This window comes from Solanum pennellii, chromosome 6 (assembly GCF_001406875.1).
Source record: "Solanum pennellii chromosome 6, SPENNV200".
NCBI classification, from domain to species: Eukaryota; Viridiplantae; Streptophyta; class Magnoliopsida; order Solanales; family Solanaceae; genus Solanum; species Solanum pennellii.
This window is the reverse complement of record NC_028642.1, coordinates 46,871,751-46,886,087: the sequence shown is the minus strand read 5'-3', so window position 1 is coordinate 46,886,087 and position 14,337 is coordinate 46,871,751. Positions and strand designations below refer to the sequence as shown.

The window sequence follows — 14,337 nt, the reverse complement described above, 5'->3', positions numbered from 1 at the left end:
TATTTCTTAGTTGAACAATATTCCCAGAAATACAACGCGAACAGCAATACGCAGCGACCCTGTACGCTTCTTCTTGTTGTTGTTCCAGACGCAAACCCAGAAAAATCGACCCGTCAATCAATAGCAGCTCCAAACGGCGACACTCGTACAGCCAGCAGCCAAACCCGATCTCGTCGCTGTCCCCTTTTTCCCCTTTTCATAGATTTCCCCTCTCTTTTTCCCCCTTTTGGCGGAGTCTCAGAGGAACAACAGCTCCCCATTCCTTGTTACTGTTGCCTCGAGAAGGAACTAATAGATTGAAAAATCCAACGGATTTTACCGCTAAATCAATGAGGTTTTTGAGTTTGGTTATGAGGCAATAGTAGTTTTACACTTGAAAATTTTCAAACGATTCACTAATCCTTGGTTCCGAGGAAATCTCTGTTCGTAGCTAGTTTTGAACTTCTTGATCTGCTGTTCCTGTTCGAATTGCGTGGTAAAAGAATTGCCTCTCACAAGGTAATATTCATCTCAGTTCAGGTCTCTTTGTTCTTATCGTGTTGATTATTTGCTTTTGACTATTTGAAGTGTTCCAATGTTGAGACTTTCAGAATATTACAGCTTACTTTTGACTGCAAATTGATGGTAACTTGTTTACTGTTCGAATCTTGGTGTTTTTTTTCTTTTTCCGAAGGCTTGATTGACGTCTGTTTAATCTCGAGTTCTTTTCTCCCTCTTACAGTTTTATTTCATTTCTTTGTTGTCTCGTTTTGTTGGCTATGGAGTTATGAATCAGTTGAGGAATTTTGAATTGCGGTTGGAATTTATGCTCGGCATTTCTCTTGTTGGTCGATTTTATATATTGTTATTGCTGATTATCATAATCCAGATATAGGTATCTGATTTGGGGTGATAACATTTCAATATGTTCTTATTATATATGTCCTGTTGTCAAGTCTATCTCATCAATTCAATCATGTCTTCTCATTGAGTTGTTTTTGAATTGATCTTGTGACTTCTGGAGTTTCTTAGAGCCATATGTCTGCCTGATAATTGCTCTTCGTTCAGGCATTTGCTAAATTTTTCAAGTAAACTCTTTTAAGTGGTTTGATTATGGTTCATTGATCACTGTTTCTATACAAATCGTGAAATAGGTCTTGATCTTGAATGCTGATAAGTTTTCTGAATTAAATTTCAGTTTGTATATCTTAAGTTACCGATGGATCTATTTGATTAAAAAAGGAGCATTTCTTATTTTTGAAAGATCAATCTTTTGTCACTCTGTATGAAATTGTATTCATTGTCTTGATGTGAGCATGAAAAGAGTTTATCTAGCTAACTTTGATCTATATTACTTGCGGATTTTGTTATGCTGCATGGATCATCTCTATATATAGTTGGAGCTTCCTTCCAAAGGGGCCTATATCTGTTGAATTTGTCATTTAGATTAGAATAACCAAGTTTGGCCTTTCTATTTCCTTCATCATTTCCTTCCAGGAACTAATGTATATCTCCAGCCCCTGTTGTGTTTCTTCCCTTTCTCCTTGCAAATTATATTCAAAGCATCATTGTGTTTACCATATATAGGAGTATTATTGACTTCCTTGCTCTCCCTGTTTTTTTTTACTGTTTATCATTTCTTGTTTAAAGAATGATAAATCAGTATCATTATCCCTTTAACTTTTGTTTAAGTCTTGTGTTATTAATGGTGATTGTGGGATGTTATTTTTATTTATTTTATCATTTCATGTCTTCCCCTAAAAAGTTAAAAATGCTAATTCTCATTATTTTGTTTAACATTCTTAACTTCATTTATTTAACTATTGGGGCATGAAAGTGTTTAATACAATTGTTACATTTAAATAAGATCCATGGTCATTTTTTAATTTTACTGTTGTTTTATTGTTTCTTACTTTTTCCTCTGCAAAATGTGAGGTTGTTAATTTTAAACTAAAAGTTATTCACATTCCCTTTATAGTGCTGTACTAGACCGTGCCTTGAAATTTCCTTGTGTATGATTTTCATTAGTTTAAAATTAATTTTATAACCTCCTATCTTGTATTGAATTTAGTGACATTTTGGCCTTAATCTGGTCTAACAGTGATTTGGGTGACATTTTTAGCTTAAAATATTTAAGTTAATTTTATCCTAATTAAGTTACGTCTTAATTGTTCCCTAAGTTCATATGCTAATTTTGTTTGTTATTCTTCTTGATCTTTGTAAGTCGTTCAGATGTTTGAAATTTTTGAGAGTGTTTCGACCTATTGTTAGACTGTAAAACAGTGGTGTAACTTGTTTGCTATTTATGTTGTTTGCTTGACTTTTGTCTCCTTGTAATCTGGATGATTTCGTTCTGTCTTGAGTTCTTTTCTCCTTAGTAAGGTCCTCTTGTTTCACTTTTTGGTTGGCTGTGAAAGTTGTGGTTCAGTGATGAAGTCCGAAATCATTTTCTATGGGTGATTTTGATTTTCATAATCTGATATATAGACGATTTCTTCCTTTTGTCATTCTAGTTAGTAAAATCGTATGAGCCGAGTCATTTTACTACTGCCTTATCCCTTTCTCATTGTCTTTACTCCATCTATATTCAACTAAGTGGTATAGTCTATCTATTAGTTGTTTGCATCTCTAAAACTTTATTTCTAAGTTCTAACATTAATGGTCTTACATGCCCTGTTATCCTAAGAAGTTGAGTTTAAACGAGTTGCAAAGCTATCTGTTTCAAACTGCTGAAGTATTCTTTTGTGTTGTTTTCTTTGTTAAAGTAAGACTAAATTTAGTGTTTACGTCTAAGTTAAGTTCGATTTAATGTGCTCCAACTTTACTCTCCTTTCACTGCTCAGCTTTGCGTTTGAATCGAATTTCAGTCTCCATTTTGTTTAGATTATAGTCGGAAAATGCCTACCATTTTCAGTTTTTAGTATGAACTTCATAGCATGTTTTCCTTATCTTTGTCTTGTTTTGGTTTTCTTGAGGATTTTGTTAGTTCTCTTCAAATGTGTTTCATCCCTTCTCGAGTCTTGTGTTAGTATTCTTTTAGTCGTCAGCTATTTGTTTAACTCCGAGATGTATGCTAAAATATGATAGGTAGTTTCGTATTCCTCACAATTGTATGATTGACTCGGGTTTGGAGATCTGTTATGATGTAAGCCTTTGCGTATATTTTAAAACAGCCTCATTTTCATCTTAAGATTGCTCACTGATAACTACTAATATTCATTTTTTTAGTTAGCTCACTCTAATGATAGATGTTATTCTTATTGTATAAGGTATGGATGAGAATTAGTATCATCCTCTCTTTAGCATGTCTTGATGAATGTGTATATTTGGAGTAGATCGGACTATTTTTCTCTTGATATTAGTATGAACTTGATCATATCTATCCTTGTTCATTTCGATACCACCGTACAATGATCCCCTCTAAATTTTTCGTGGCATAATGATAGTACATCAGTTGTGACATATTTATTTATAATATGCATCTTCTATTTTAACATTATATTTTATCTAGAATTCTAGTTTATCAAGAAATAAGCTTACTGTATTTTCTCCATTTTAGTCTCTTGTTCTGATTTGCAAAGTACAAGTAATGATGTGTTGGAATTTGTAATATTGATTCATCTTTAAAATTTTTGAAATCGTGAAATCCCCAATAGTTGATCTGAATTCATTGAAAACTGATTTGATATTCCAAAGTTGATATCCTGAATTGCGCTGATCCGAAGTCACTTCCTATTGCAGGTCCAAAAGCAACCTAAGATTTCTCTGCAACTATTCGTCTATGGCGGACTTGAGCATTGCTTTTTTCTCTTTCCTCCTCCTTTTCTTCTCTCTATCCCTCCTATTTTTTCTCGCCTTCATCGTCCGACCACGCCCCGTCAAAGTTCCAATTAAAAATCGCCATGTATTCATCTCTGGTGGCTCAAGTGGTATTGGGTTAGCTCTAGCTCAACAGGCTGCTTCAGAAGGTGCAAAAGTTTCAATACTTGCTCGTAACACTGGTAGACTCGAAGAGGCGAAGGAGTCAATTCGGCTTTCTACTGGCCGTGATGTGGCCATTTTCAGCGCTGATGTGAGAGATTACAAGGCTGTCAAGAAGGCTGTAGAAGAGGCAGGACCAATCGATGTGTTGGTGTGCAATCAGGGAGTTTTTGTACCTCAGGAATTGGAGACCCAAGATATTGAGGAAATCAAGTTCATGATTGATGTCAACTTGACTGGGACTTTTCATTTGATTAAAGCTGCTTTGCCTGGAATGAAGAGCAGGTCTAACCGTGGACCTGGGTCCATTGCTATCATGTCTTCACAAGCTGGCCAGGTATGTTTTACCTTCGGTTCAAATATCAACTTCGATGGTCTTTTATTCCACTCAGAATTGATTCCGTCGGATAACTAGTTCACCACAGAGAGATGAAAAAGGTACATATTAGAGCTGAGCAGAAAATGGTTGGCAAGACAGTAAGTGGTTTTAAGTATAGGTATTTTGTTCTCCAGTATGATGCTAATTGTGAGAGTTCATGTTTGTAGTATACCCAAGCGTAAGTTGCTGAGTTGGATTAGAAATAGTTGAGCTCCTAATGGGGTCTTCAGTCCAATCTAATTTTGGTCCAAAATGCAATAAATTATTTTGCAGACATATTGTTTTATTCGATATGAGCATCATAGTCCACTGGAAAAAAGAAAAAGGAAAAGAAAAAGAAAAAAGGAAATGATTGAAGATGAGCAAACATAATAGTGGGTTTAATGGACACTAAACCTTATTGCATACAGTTACATACAAGTCTATTTAACATTGGAAATAACTTCTCTTCAATTTTATGTAATTTTGCGCTAGATTTAGACATTTATATGCATCTTCTGTTTAGATATTATCATACAACCTGATGGAATACATGATTTTGCATTTCTTTTCATATAATGGCATCTGTATGTATCTTGCAGTATATGTTTTAATTTAGGCATATATAAAAATATGAAAATAAAATTGAAATGTAATGTTTGATTTATATTGTTCTCGTGGTGTCTATACCCACTTGACAAATATTCTCCTACTTTTGATGTCATCTTGATTTTTGATTTATGTGATTGACTACATGCATCAAAAACCAAGAAAGGAGAATGAAGAAAGCCTTAGAGGGTTCTTGGATTGTCTTAAAAACTTGACCAAGTTTTAAGCTCTTTTTAGTTTTATAGACCGACTATGTTATATGGTGCAAAGTGTTGGCCAGTCAAGAAGTCCAATGCCCAGAAGATCAGAGTAACAGAGGCGAGATGCTAGGATGGTGTGGGTATACCAAGAGAGATAAGATTAGAAATGAAGATACTCGAGCCAAGGTGGGACTTGGGAGTGGCCCCCGTGGAAGATAAGATGCAGTAAGTGAGGTTGAGATGGTTTGGACATGTGAAGAGAAGATGTGTGGATGCCCCGTAAGGAGGTGTGAGATGTTGGCTGTAAGAGCTTGAGGAGGGCTAGGCCCAAAATAATTGGGGTGAGGGATTACACTGGGTTTATTGTTGCAATCATAAAATGTGTGCTACCATCAGCAGTTTTAGATTCTTTAGGCACATCTACTTCATAAAAAAAGATTCTTTAGGCACATCCCATGAATCATTTGTTTGTTCTTTCTCAACAAGGTCAACAGAAATGGGATCTGAAGGAAACATGCCAACTTCGAATTTGCTAATGTTGAAGCACTCAGTACATAAATCAAAATCTTCATGTGTTTTGACTATGACACCTCACTGTTGAGCAACCAGCTAAACAAGAATTGCAATGGTACCAGAACGCTGATTTCGTCAGATTTTACCAGTAATTATGCCACTTATTTTCCATATTCACCAAATCATTTGAATTCCCGTTGTGTTGGTTTGGATATATCCTGAATAACCAGGAAATACACTCACCACTTCATGAAACCATAAACCTCTGGTATAGCAGGAGATCATCGCTTTCCTGGAAATAATAATTTTGTGAGGTATTGTCCCAAACAATATGACTGCATAGTGCATCTATTCATATTCACAGTAACCACCATACAATGAATTACTAGAGGTGCTAGTAAGCACATTTTGACCAGGGTCAGATAGAAAATGGAACAAACACCTTGAGTAATCATGTCCCCACCTATCACACAATTCTTACATCCACCACTGCTTTCAAGCATTTGGACGAATGTGGTAAGCAATTGCAGTTCTCTCAACTTGATGCATGTTTGTAGGGATCTTAAAGTGAACAGTACTCAAATTAAACTCTCTAATCGATGAAGAATAGTAGAATCAAGTTCTACCTCAAATTAAACTCTCTGATCAGATTTTTCATTTTCCCTAGTTTTCGATGACCGGACGGCTTTGGAGCCATTGCGAATGTGGAGAGCATTGACGAACTTTTGTTAGTTCCATGTTCTTACAGAAATTCATAGTGTGTTGCTGGCCCGATATATCTGCTAGAAATCCTTGGGTCATTCCTTCAACATTTCACAATCGTTCATCTCTGAACTAGTTTCTCTAATTTTATTTAGTCCAGTGATTTCACTGGTAGAGACCGATCCAGCTTGAGATTACTTCTCAGTCTGCAAAATAGCTTCAGTGCTGCTCTTGGGGAGAAAGATCTTCTCTTTGTTCGTTCTGTAGGTGAAGGCCATTAATAGCCTCCTTCAATTCACTTATCAATTCAAATGATTTGACAGACCTTGTTCCATCCTGTCTTTTTGATTCATTAATTCCTTCTGACTAGCAGCAGTCATAGCTGTAAGTCTTCAGCCAAATTCACCCGATTTTCCATCATCTTAGGATCTCAGCTTGAGCTCGCAGTTGATGTGTTCTTCTCCATGACAACAGCCCCAAGAGATCAATGTTTTGATACCATTTGATAAATAATTGTTGGTATCGAGGAATCGAGGAGATAGAAGAGAAGAAAGGACTGTAACACAAGTCTCAGTTGTTAGCTCAAAAGTCAAATGTACTCACTCCCCTTTTGCTCATCTTCTTGATTCTTTCAATGGAACTTCTTACTTAATTAAAAAAGAAAGAAGACAAAAATGAGAGTAAAAGGCATACATGAGGAGAAGTTTAGGAAGAAAATTAGCAATTTGATTATCATTTATCATTACTAGGATCATCTAGTGCGGAATTAAATACATAACCTACAGAAAAATGAAGTAATTTATTCCAGCATTGGGAGTTCTTTACAAGAGAGAGAGAGAGATTTTTAGAATATTGGGTAATTTTCTGATGATCTCTAAGGAAAACTAATGCTCCTTATATAGGAGCAATTGGAGATTGCCTTTATATCTTAGGCATACAAATGGACGACTAAGATGTTGCCGACAATAAAAAGGGGGCCTACTAAAAGATAGTGGAGCATCTTGCTTTTCTTCTTTTGTCAGCTGAGTGGGAATCTTCTTTAGAAATAATGGAAATTGCTTTTCCAAAAGTGTTTTGTCTTGTAGCTTCTCATTGGATGCTAATCAAGAATAGTGAAATGCCACTGTGTGGGAAAATAATTCCGGCTTTGCCTTTATTTTCCCCCAAGGGTTGTTTTCCTATTCATAATCAGATTTCATGTAAGCAAAGACTAAACCTTGTGGATTAGACATATCTCCATTGTCTTCACTACTACTTTCTGTTGAAGCAACATCTTCGACCATCTTCATGATTTGGTCTTCACTATAATCATCAATTTTATCCATTGCCTCTTTCAATTTTTGTTTGAGGGGCTGCTTTGGATAGTTTCTTCGAGGAAAATCTAGTTTTCTCTTGAACCTTTGCATTTGGTTGTTTGATAACCCAACCTTTAATTTGAACTTGTTTGCACAAGTAAAGAATTCGATCTATATCAATCTTGGAGAAATTCCAAGTAATAATATAAGAGATCCTTTTTTTGATATAATACTTGCATAATTTAATATGCCTTGGCAAAGTCGTAATTTCTTCTTTTGTTTGAAATTCTTCAAACCTGTTGAGAAATTGTTGTGGAAGAATCTTTTCAGTTCCTTCGAATAAATTCTACCATTCATAAAACCATCTGGGAATGATAGTCTTAGTGATTGTTGGTATGTATTTCACAAACCAAGTATGTCTTGGTCTTAAATAGAGAGAATTCACCCATGTTGCCTTATAATCATACCAATTATAAGTCTGTGGTTTATTAGCCATTGTCAACGCAATAGGAGTATGTAAATGGTCTGCAAACCATTCAAAAGGATCCAAGATCTTCTTGATAGTAAATCTTGAATATTGAATATAATTATTTGCATCTCTGGAATGCTCGATTTCTATGGAATCAGTATCTACCAGGATAGCTTCATAAAATCTCCTGGTTTTCAATGGATTTTCTGTATCCACATAATTGTTATTTGTGTAACAAGGTCTGATCAATGAATGAATATCCATATTTGCGTATTCTTTGTTGAGAGCCATAAGAGGCAATACCTGTGAAATAATAAAATCAAGTCTCTTCTTTTGGAAGGATTTTGGAAGGGATAGTTTTAGTTAATTCTGGATTAACTGCTTGGGCAAAAGATTCCGGTGTTTTCATAGCATAATTTTCTTTGGTTTGAATAATTATTCCAGAGATGTGAATTTATATTCAATATTCAAGATTTACTATCAAAAAGATCTTGGATCCTTTTGAATGGTTTGCAGACCATTTACATACTCTTATTGCGTTGACAATGACTCATGAACCACAGATTTATAATTGGTATGATTATAAGGCAGCATGGATGAATTTTCTCTATTTAAGACCAAGACATACTTGGTTTGTGAAATACAGTCCAACAATCACTAAGACTATCATTCCCAGATGGTTTTATGAATGGTGGAATTTATTTGGAGGAACTGAAAAGATTCTTCCACAACAATGAAGAATTTCAAACCAAAGAAGAAATTACGACTTTGTCAAGGCATATTAAATTATGCGAGTATTATATAAAAAAAAGGATCTCTTATATTATTACTTGAAATTTCTCCAAGATTGATATAGATCGAATTCTTTATTTGTGCAAACAAATCCACAAGGTTTAGCCTTGACTTACATGAAATCTGATTATGAATAGGAAAACACCCCTTGGGGGAAAATAGAGGCAAAGCCGGAATTATTTTCCCACATAGTGGCATTCCACTATTCTTGATTAGCATCCAATGAGAAGCTACAAGACAACACTTTTGGAAAAGCTATTTCCATTATTTCTAAAGAAGATTCCCACTCAGCTGACAAAAGAAGAAAAGCAAGATGCTCCACTATCTTTTAGTAGGCCCCTTTTTATTGTCGTCAACATCTTAGTCGTCCATTTGTATGCCGAAGATATAAAGGCAATATCCAATTGCTCCTGTATAAGGAGCATTAGTTTTCCTTAGAGATCATCAGAAAATTACCCAATATTCTGAAAATCTCTCTCAATACAAGTGTTTGATTGATCTTTTATACTACCAGCTATGCGCACATGAAATGTGCTGAAAATGAAATAAAAGGAAATGGGAAGTTAACTTAGGATAAGAAAATGGCAATTTAACAAACTTTCCCACCAGAATTAGCTCTCACACACTTCAGGTAATTTCTTGCTTAGTTACTAAATTCTGTATTAGTCAATTTCCCATATATTGGTGGATGTATTTGGGAGAATTGTATTTTGTAAGGTAACCAAAAACCAAAAGAGGATTGCTTCAAACTTTTTCTGTTGTAGTGAAACAAATAGGAAAGTAATCTAGCATTGCCGCCAAGTGGGTAGACCGGTGGACTCAAGGACATTAGGGGCTGCTAATGTATTCTGGTGTGTAGTTTGCACTAAATCAAGAGCATGTTTGGCGGTAATTTATGAACATGCTTGATTGCATTATACTCTTTTGGGTAACTTGAGTACATCTCTTCAACCACTTCTGCTATCTGCCATGTAAGATTTAGGTTGAGGTTAGATGTTAGTCAAAGAAAAATGCTTCGTAACAGCTATAGTAAGCAGGAGAAGGAGTAGCTAGTTTTGAGATAAGGACATGAAAGGCTAAACTGCTGCAGAGTATATTTTGTTGTGAGCTTAACCTGTCTTATTATTATAGTAAAGATTGCCTCTGGTATGACTATCACAATACGTTGAGCTGAGAGCGTTGTTCAGAACCAAACTATGGTTTGAACTTGATAACAATGTAAATGACGTCGTGCTCTGATCACGGTTTATATTAGTGGTTTATTTTCGAAGATCTTACTCCCGATTTCTGGTATAAATAGATTGAGAAATGAAGGTAAAATTAGTGTCATACAGTCTGAGATGATTAAAGAATAACAAATTATAAAGTCTATCTCATTCTCTAAAACTCACCAGATTTATTCAAGATACAATTTGTGCTATTGGTTCTTAAATCTGGAGAATCTGGAGTCTGGAAAATGTTGGATGGTTTTCAATTTTCTACTTACTTTACCCATTTGCTTACAACCACCAAGGATATTGGAGTGTTCTTTTGTTAAATATCCTATTAATACTTTCAGCTTTAGCATCGCAGGTTCATTGACCATCTAATACTGTAATATTACTACCTTTTTGGAGTTCTCCAGCATACCTTAATGCTGAGGAATACAACATTACCAGTTTCAAAAAAAAAAAAGAAATTTGTAAAATTCTAAAGTAGAAGCACGCGGAGTAGTTGAGAGCTATAATACTATTACAAAAGTATCCGAACTCGTAATTACTGTGGTATCAACATTTGCAGAGAAGCACTTCCTGTAAACTTTTCATGCTAAAGTTACTAGCACAGCAACAGACACTACTTGAAATGCATTTGCTAGTTTCGTCTCTTTATTTAGAATTAGAAAGAAGTAGTTTTGTTATGTACCTGACTCACTTTAAGTTTGGAACTCATTATTCTTTGAGGATGGTAGTTTGAGAAAGTGTGGACAATCTTATGATTTTGCAGTACTCTCGTTAGTACACAATTCATGTAGACTTTTTGCAAGGAGACACTTTCAGCAGGAGCTTTTTTCATCTTCTGTTCTGATTGATATCTAATCTCTATTGCATTTTTTTTTGAATCTCATTCTAGGAGTTTTCGGGGAAACAACGAAAATAAGTTAGATTTGATCATCATAATTGCCCAATTTATTTAATTTTGTTTGCCTCTATGCATTCACATTTACGTGTATTCATCATAAAATATTTAACTGAAAGACCCACCACGGCAAATGCTTCCTTAAATAGAAGTTTAACCTGAAGGACTGGAGCTTGGTCTGTGATGCTGAAATAATAAAAAGATAATGTGTATCGTTAGCCACCACTGAAATATTTTCTCAAATAGTAGTTTAACCTGAAAGACTGGAAGCGTCTGTGATAAAATATGGTAGAATCAGGTCAACTTCTTTTCCCACACAATTGTATTAATGTACTTTGAAATTTTTATTGTTAGGTGATTTTGTTTATTTGGTATGTTGTTTTGTCTTAGGTTGGGATATATGGTTATACAGCTTATTCGGCCAGTAAGTTCGGCCTCAGAGGACTGGCAGAAGCACTGCAGCAGGAAGTAATTGGTGAAAATATTCACGTATCACTAATATTCCCCCCGGACACTGAAACTCCTGGATTTGCTGAAGGTTGGACCTGAAAAAATCCTACTCTGTTTCTTCTGGTTGTTATCACTACATGTCACAATGCACGAATTACTACATGTTTGGGGGACAAACACACTGCTTTCTGCTTGCATCATGTTTGTCTATCTTAAAAAAAGAAGGTTATCATAAATAAAATCTATGTAAAAGAAAAATTAATAATGTAATATCACCATACCCAGTTGGAATCCACTAATGCTAAATGCTATGATCTACCTCTGATTCTAAGTTGATATGTTAGTTATATATCCTTTTCCTTAAATGTCTTTTTCTTTATCCTCCTTCAGAGAGCACAAAATTGTCTGGATCAAGCAAGTTGATTAGTTGACAATAAAAATGATGATAGCACTGATCTTTTGACCAATTATTGAGAACTGCAGGGGATAGCATAAAATGTTTAGCCAATTTGTTCTTTATGTTTGGAGGAACAAAGCCAGAAAACATTTGTTGATGTACTGCACATATTAGCTATCCTTGTGGCTATTCAATAGGTTATGTAAAATCTTGAAATGCCATGAAGTGTTAAATGCTACATTTCAGTGTCTTTAGATCTATCTAGATAATACAGGTCTAGAACAGTTTGAAGCTTAATGTGTACAGTCTCTGCTTCGTTTTACTATAAAAGAATGTGGTGTCAAGGGGTTGACATGCTTATGCGAGTTATAGAGTTCCTTTGTTATGATATTTAGGCTGTCATATTGTTTTCTGTTTCTTTTGTATATTTTGGTTTCTCAGTTTTTTCTTTATATTCTATTTAATACGGACTATATGTAGCTGCATTTTTTTGTGCGAACCTGCTTAGTGCTCTTTCTATCTTAGTTAATAGTGCATTATTTACCAATCCAAAAAAAAACTTTGATGAATGCACATGGAGATCTGATGCACTAATATTGAACCTTGGGAGACATCAACATCATTGTGTGTTGTACCCCCAATAATTCATGTGCACAATGTCGAATGTACCCGATAGGTGCTTGAACTTACCTGATTGATAATCAGTTTACATTTGCAATAATTTAAAGTTTAATCCTTCTGCAGAGAACAAGAGGAGGCCAAAGTTGACTAGTATATTAGCAGCTTCTTCTGGTTCCATGAAAGCTGATGAAGTTGCAAAAAAAGCTTTGAATGGCCTTAAATCAGGAAACTTCATTGTCCCCTGCAACTTTGAGGGATTCTTTCTTTCCCTAGCAACCTCTGGTCTATCTCCTCAGAGATCATTCCTGATGGCATTTATCGAAGTGATAGCTGCTGGAATTTTACGTGTTGTTGGTCTATGTTTCCAGTGGAATTGGTATGGTAGTATCGAGAAATTCCTTGAAGAAAGGAAATAGAGAATAACTACTAAACAGATTCTAACAAATAATTCTATCAAGAATTGATAGTTTGATCGAACAAACGCATTTCAACCTGATAGTTATTACAGAAACCGAACTTTTTCATAATGTCTTTGTGTACCCCTAGGCTGTCCAATTTTCATCTACTTCTGTGCAAGTGAACTAAAGAAACAGTTTTGGTTCCTCTTTGATTTTATGCATCCAAGTGTTTCATTGATACTTTGTCCACTAATTGAGAAGTTTTTTTCTATCTAGTGTACATGGAGTTCATAGATTTCTTGGTTAACTGATAGAACTGTATGTTATCTATCAACTGCTATTAGCTATGCTTATGTAACACCTCGCAACTTTTCTCTTAAAATTTGAATCATGAGCTTGAACCGGGTGATGTACTACTTATTCATGTGTTTAAAGGTGTGTTACCAAGTGTATCAAGAGAACTTGAAATGACCATATTTTTCCGTATATAAAGAATTACGTGGACCATGACCTATCAAATTAAAGGTCTATGAGTCTAAAAAAACTGTCTTGGTTCCTCTTTAATTCTATATATTACCAAGTGTTTCTGGAAACTTTGTCCACTAATTGAGAAGTTTCTCTATCTACTGTGCTTGGAGTTGATAGATTTCTTGGTGAATTCATAAAACCTTAGTACCAAAACTCTTTGATATAAATAAGACATCACTTTAGAACATTCAGAAAAAGAAATTGAACAAGCTTGCTAAAGATGGAAATAATTAAGAAAAAGTAAAGTCATTGTGCCTGTGACTACTACTCTTAATAAGCACATATTCTTACTTCAATAATGTTGAACAAACACATTGTATTCCACAATAGCATCTCCAGTGTTGACATCAAACCAGAAAGTATGAGCCAATGCATAGCCTCTAGCAAACCTAAAGAGTCCAGTGCCTCCAACAATAGGCATCTCTCTAACATCTCTCATAAATGGATTCCTCCCAAGAATACTTATGCTGCTCCCATTATACTTGCCTTGTGTAAACTCAAAAATCATTGTCATAAGCAACCCAGGTTCGCTCTGTGAAGCCATCGCGTAAATCCCTTGAGCCCTTCCTATAACCTCACTTGATGCATTAGGCTCCATGGTTAGTGCATCATCACACATGAAAGTTTTGCCAAAACCATATATTCCTCCGCCACCCGGTGAAACTATTTTGATTGCTGAAGGATGTTTTCCACTTAGGATATCATGGAAGTAGAAATGGAGGTGACTTGTTTTTTGACTTCTTAAATTCATGGCTTGAATATCAGAGATTTCTTCATGAAAAACTCCATTGGACAAGAGGATTAATGAAAAGATTATGGAAAGAATGTACATATGAAAATAAGCCATTTGTTGAAGTAGGAAGTTAATTTGGTTAGATAAAAGAGCAAGTGAGGGAGATTTATATAGTGGGATTAGTAGAGCATGGTGAT

The 14,337-nt window shown here is 35.1% G+C and overlaps 2 protein-coding genes across 2 annotated transcripts; one reads left to right on the top strand and one right to left on the bottom strand.

Moving 5' to 3' along the window:
- LOC107023545 (3-dehydrosphinganine reductase TSC10A-like) lies at positions 1–13,154 on the top strand. Its single transcript, XM_015224267.2, has 4 exons — positions 1–498; positions 3,721–4,297; positions 11,404–11,551; positions 12,605–13,154. Exons 2-4 carry the CDS (start codon positions 3,761–3,763, stop codon positions 12,895–12,897), a joined length of 978 nt encoding a protein of 325 aa, XP_015079753.1. The 5' UTR covers positions 1–498; positions 3,721–3,760; the 3' UTR covers positions 12,898–13,154.
- Positions 13,155–13,537: 383 nt separating this feature from the next.
- Positions 13,538–14,337, bottom strand: LOC107022549 (dirigent protein 22-like). The gene has a single exon (XM_015223138.2). It carries the CDS (start codon positions 14,252–14,254, stop codon positions 13,700–13,702), a length of 555 nt encoding a protein of 184 aa, XP_015078624.1. The 5' UTR covers positions 14,255–14,337; the 3' UTR covers positions 13,538–13,699.

Coding starts and splice junctions, on each gene's coding strand:
- LOC107023545 (XM_015224267.2), top strand. CDS start 3,761: ATGGCGGACTTGAGCATTGCTTTTTTCTCTTTCCTCCTCCTTTTCTTC. Junction 4,298..11,403: donor TGTCTTCACAAGCTGGCCAG/GTATGTTTTACC, acceptor GTTTTGTCTTAG/GTTGGGATATATGGTTATAC. Junction 11,552..12,604: donor AACTCCTGGATTTGCTGAAG/GTTGGACCTGAA, acceptor ATCCTTCTGCAG/AGAACAAGAGGAGGCCAAAG.
- LOC107022549 (XM_015223138.2), bottom strand. CDS start 14,254: ATGGCTTATTTTCATATGTACATTCTTTCCATAATCTTTTCATTAATC.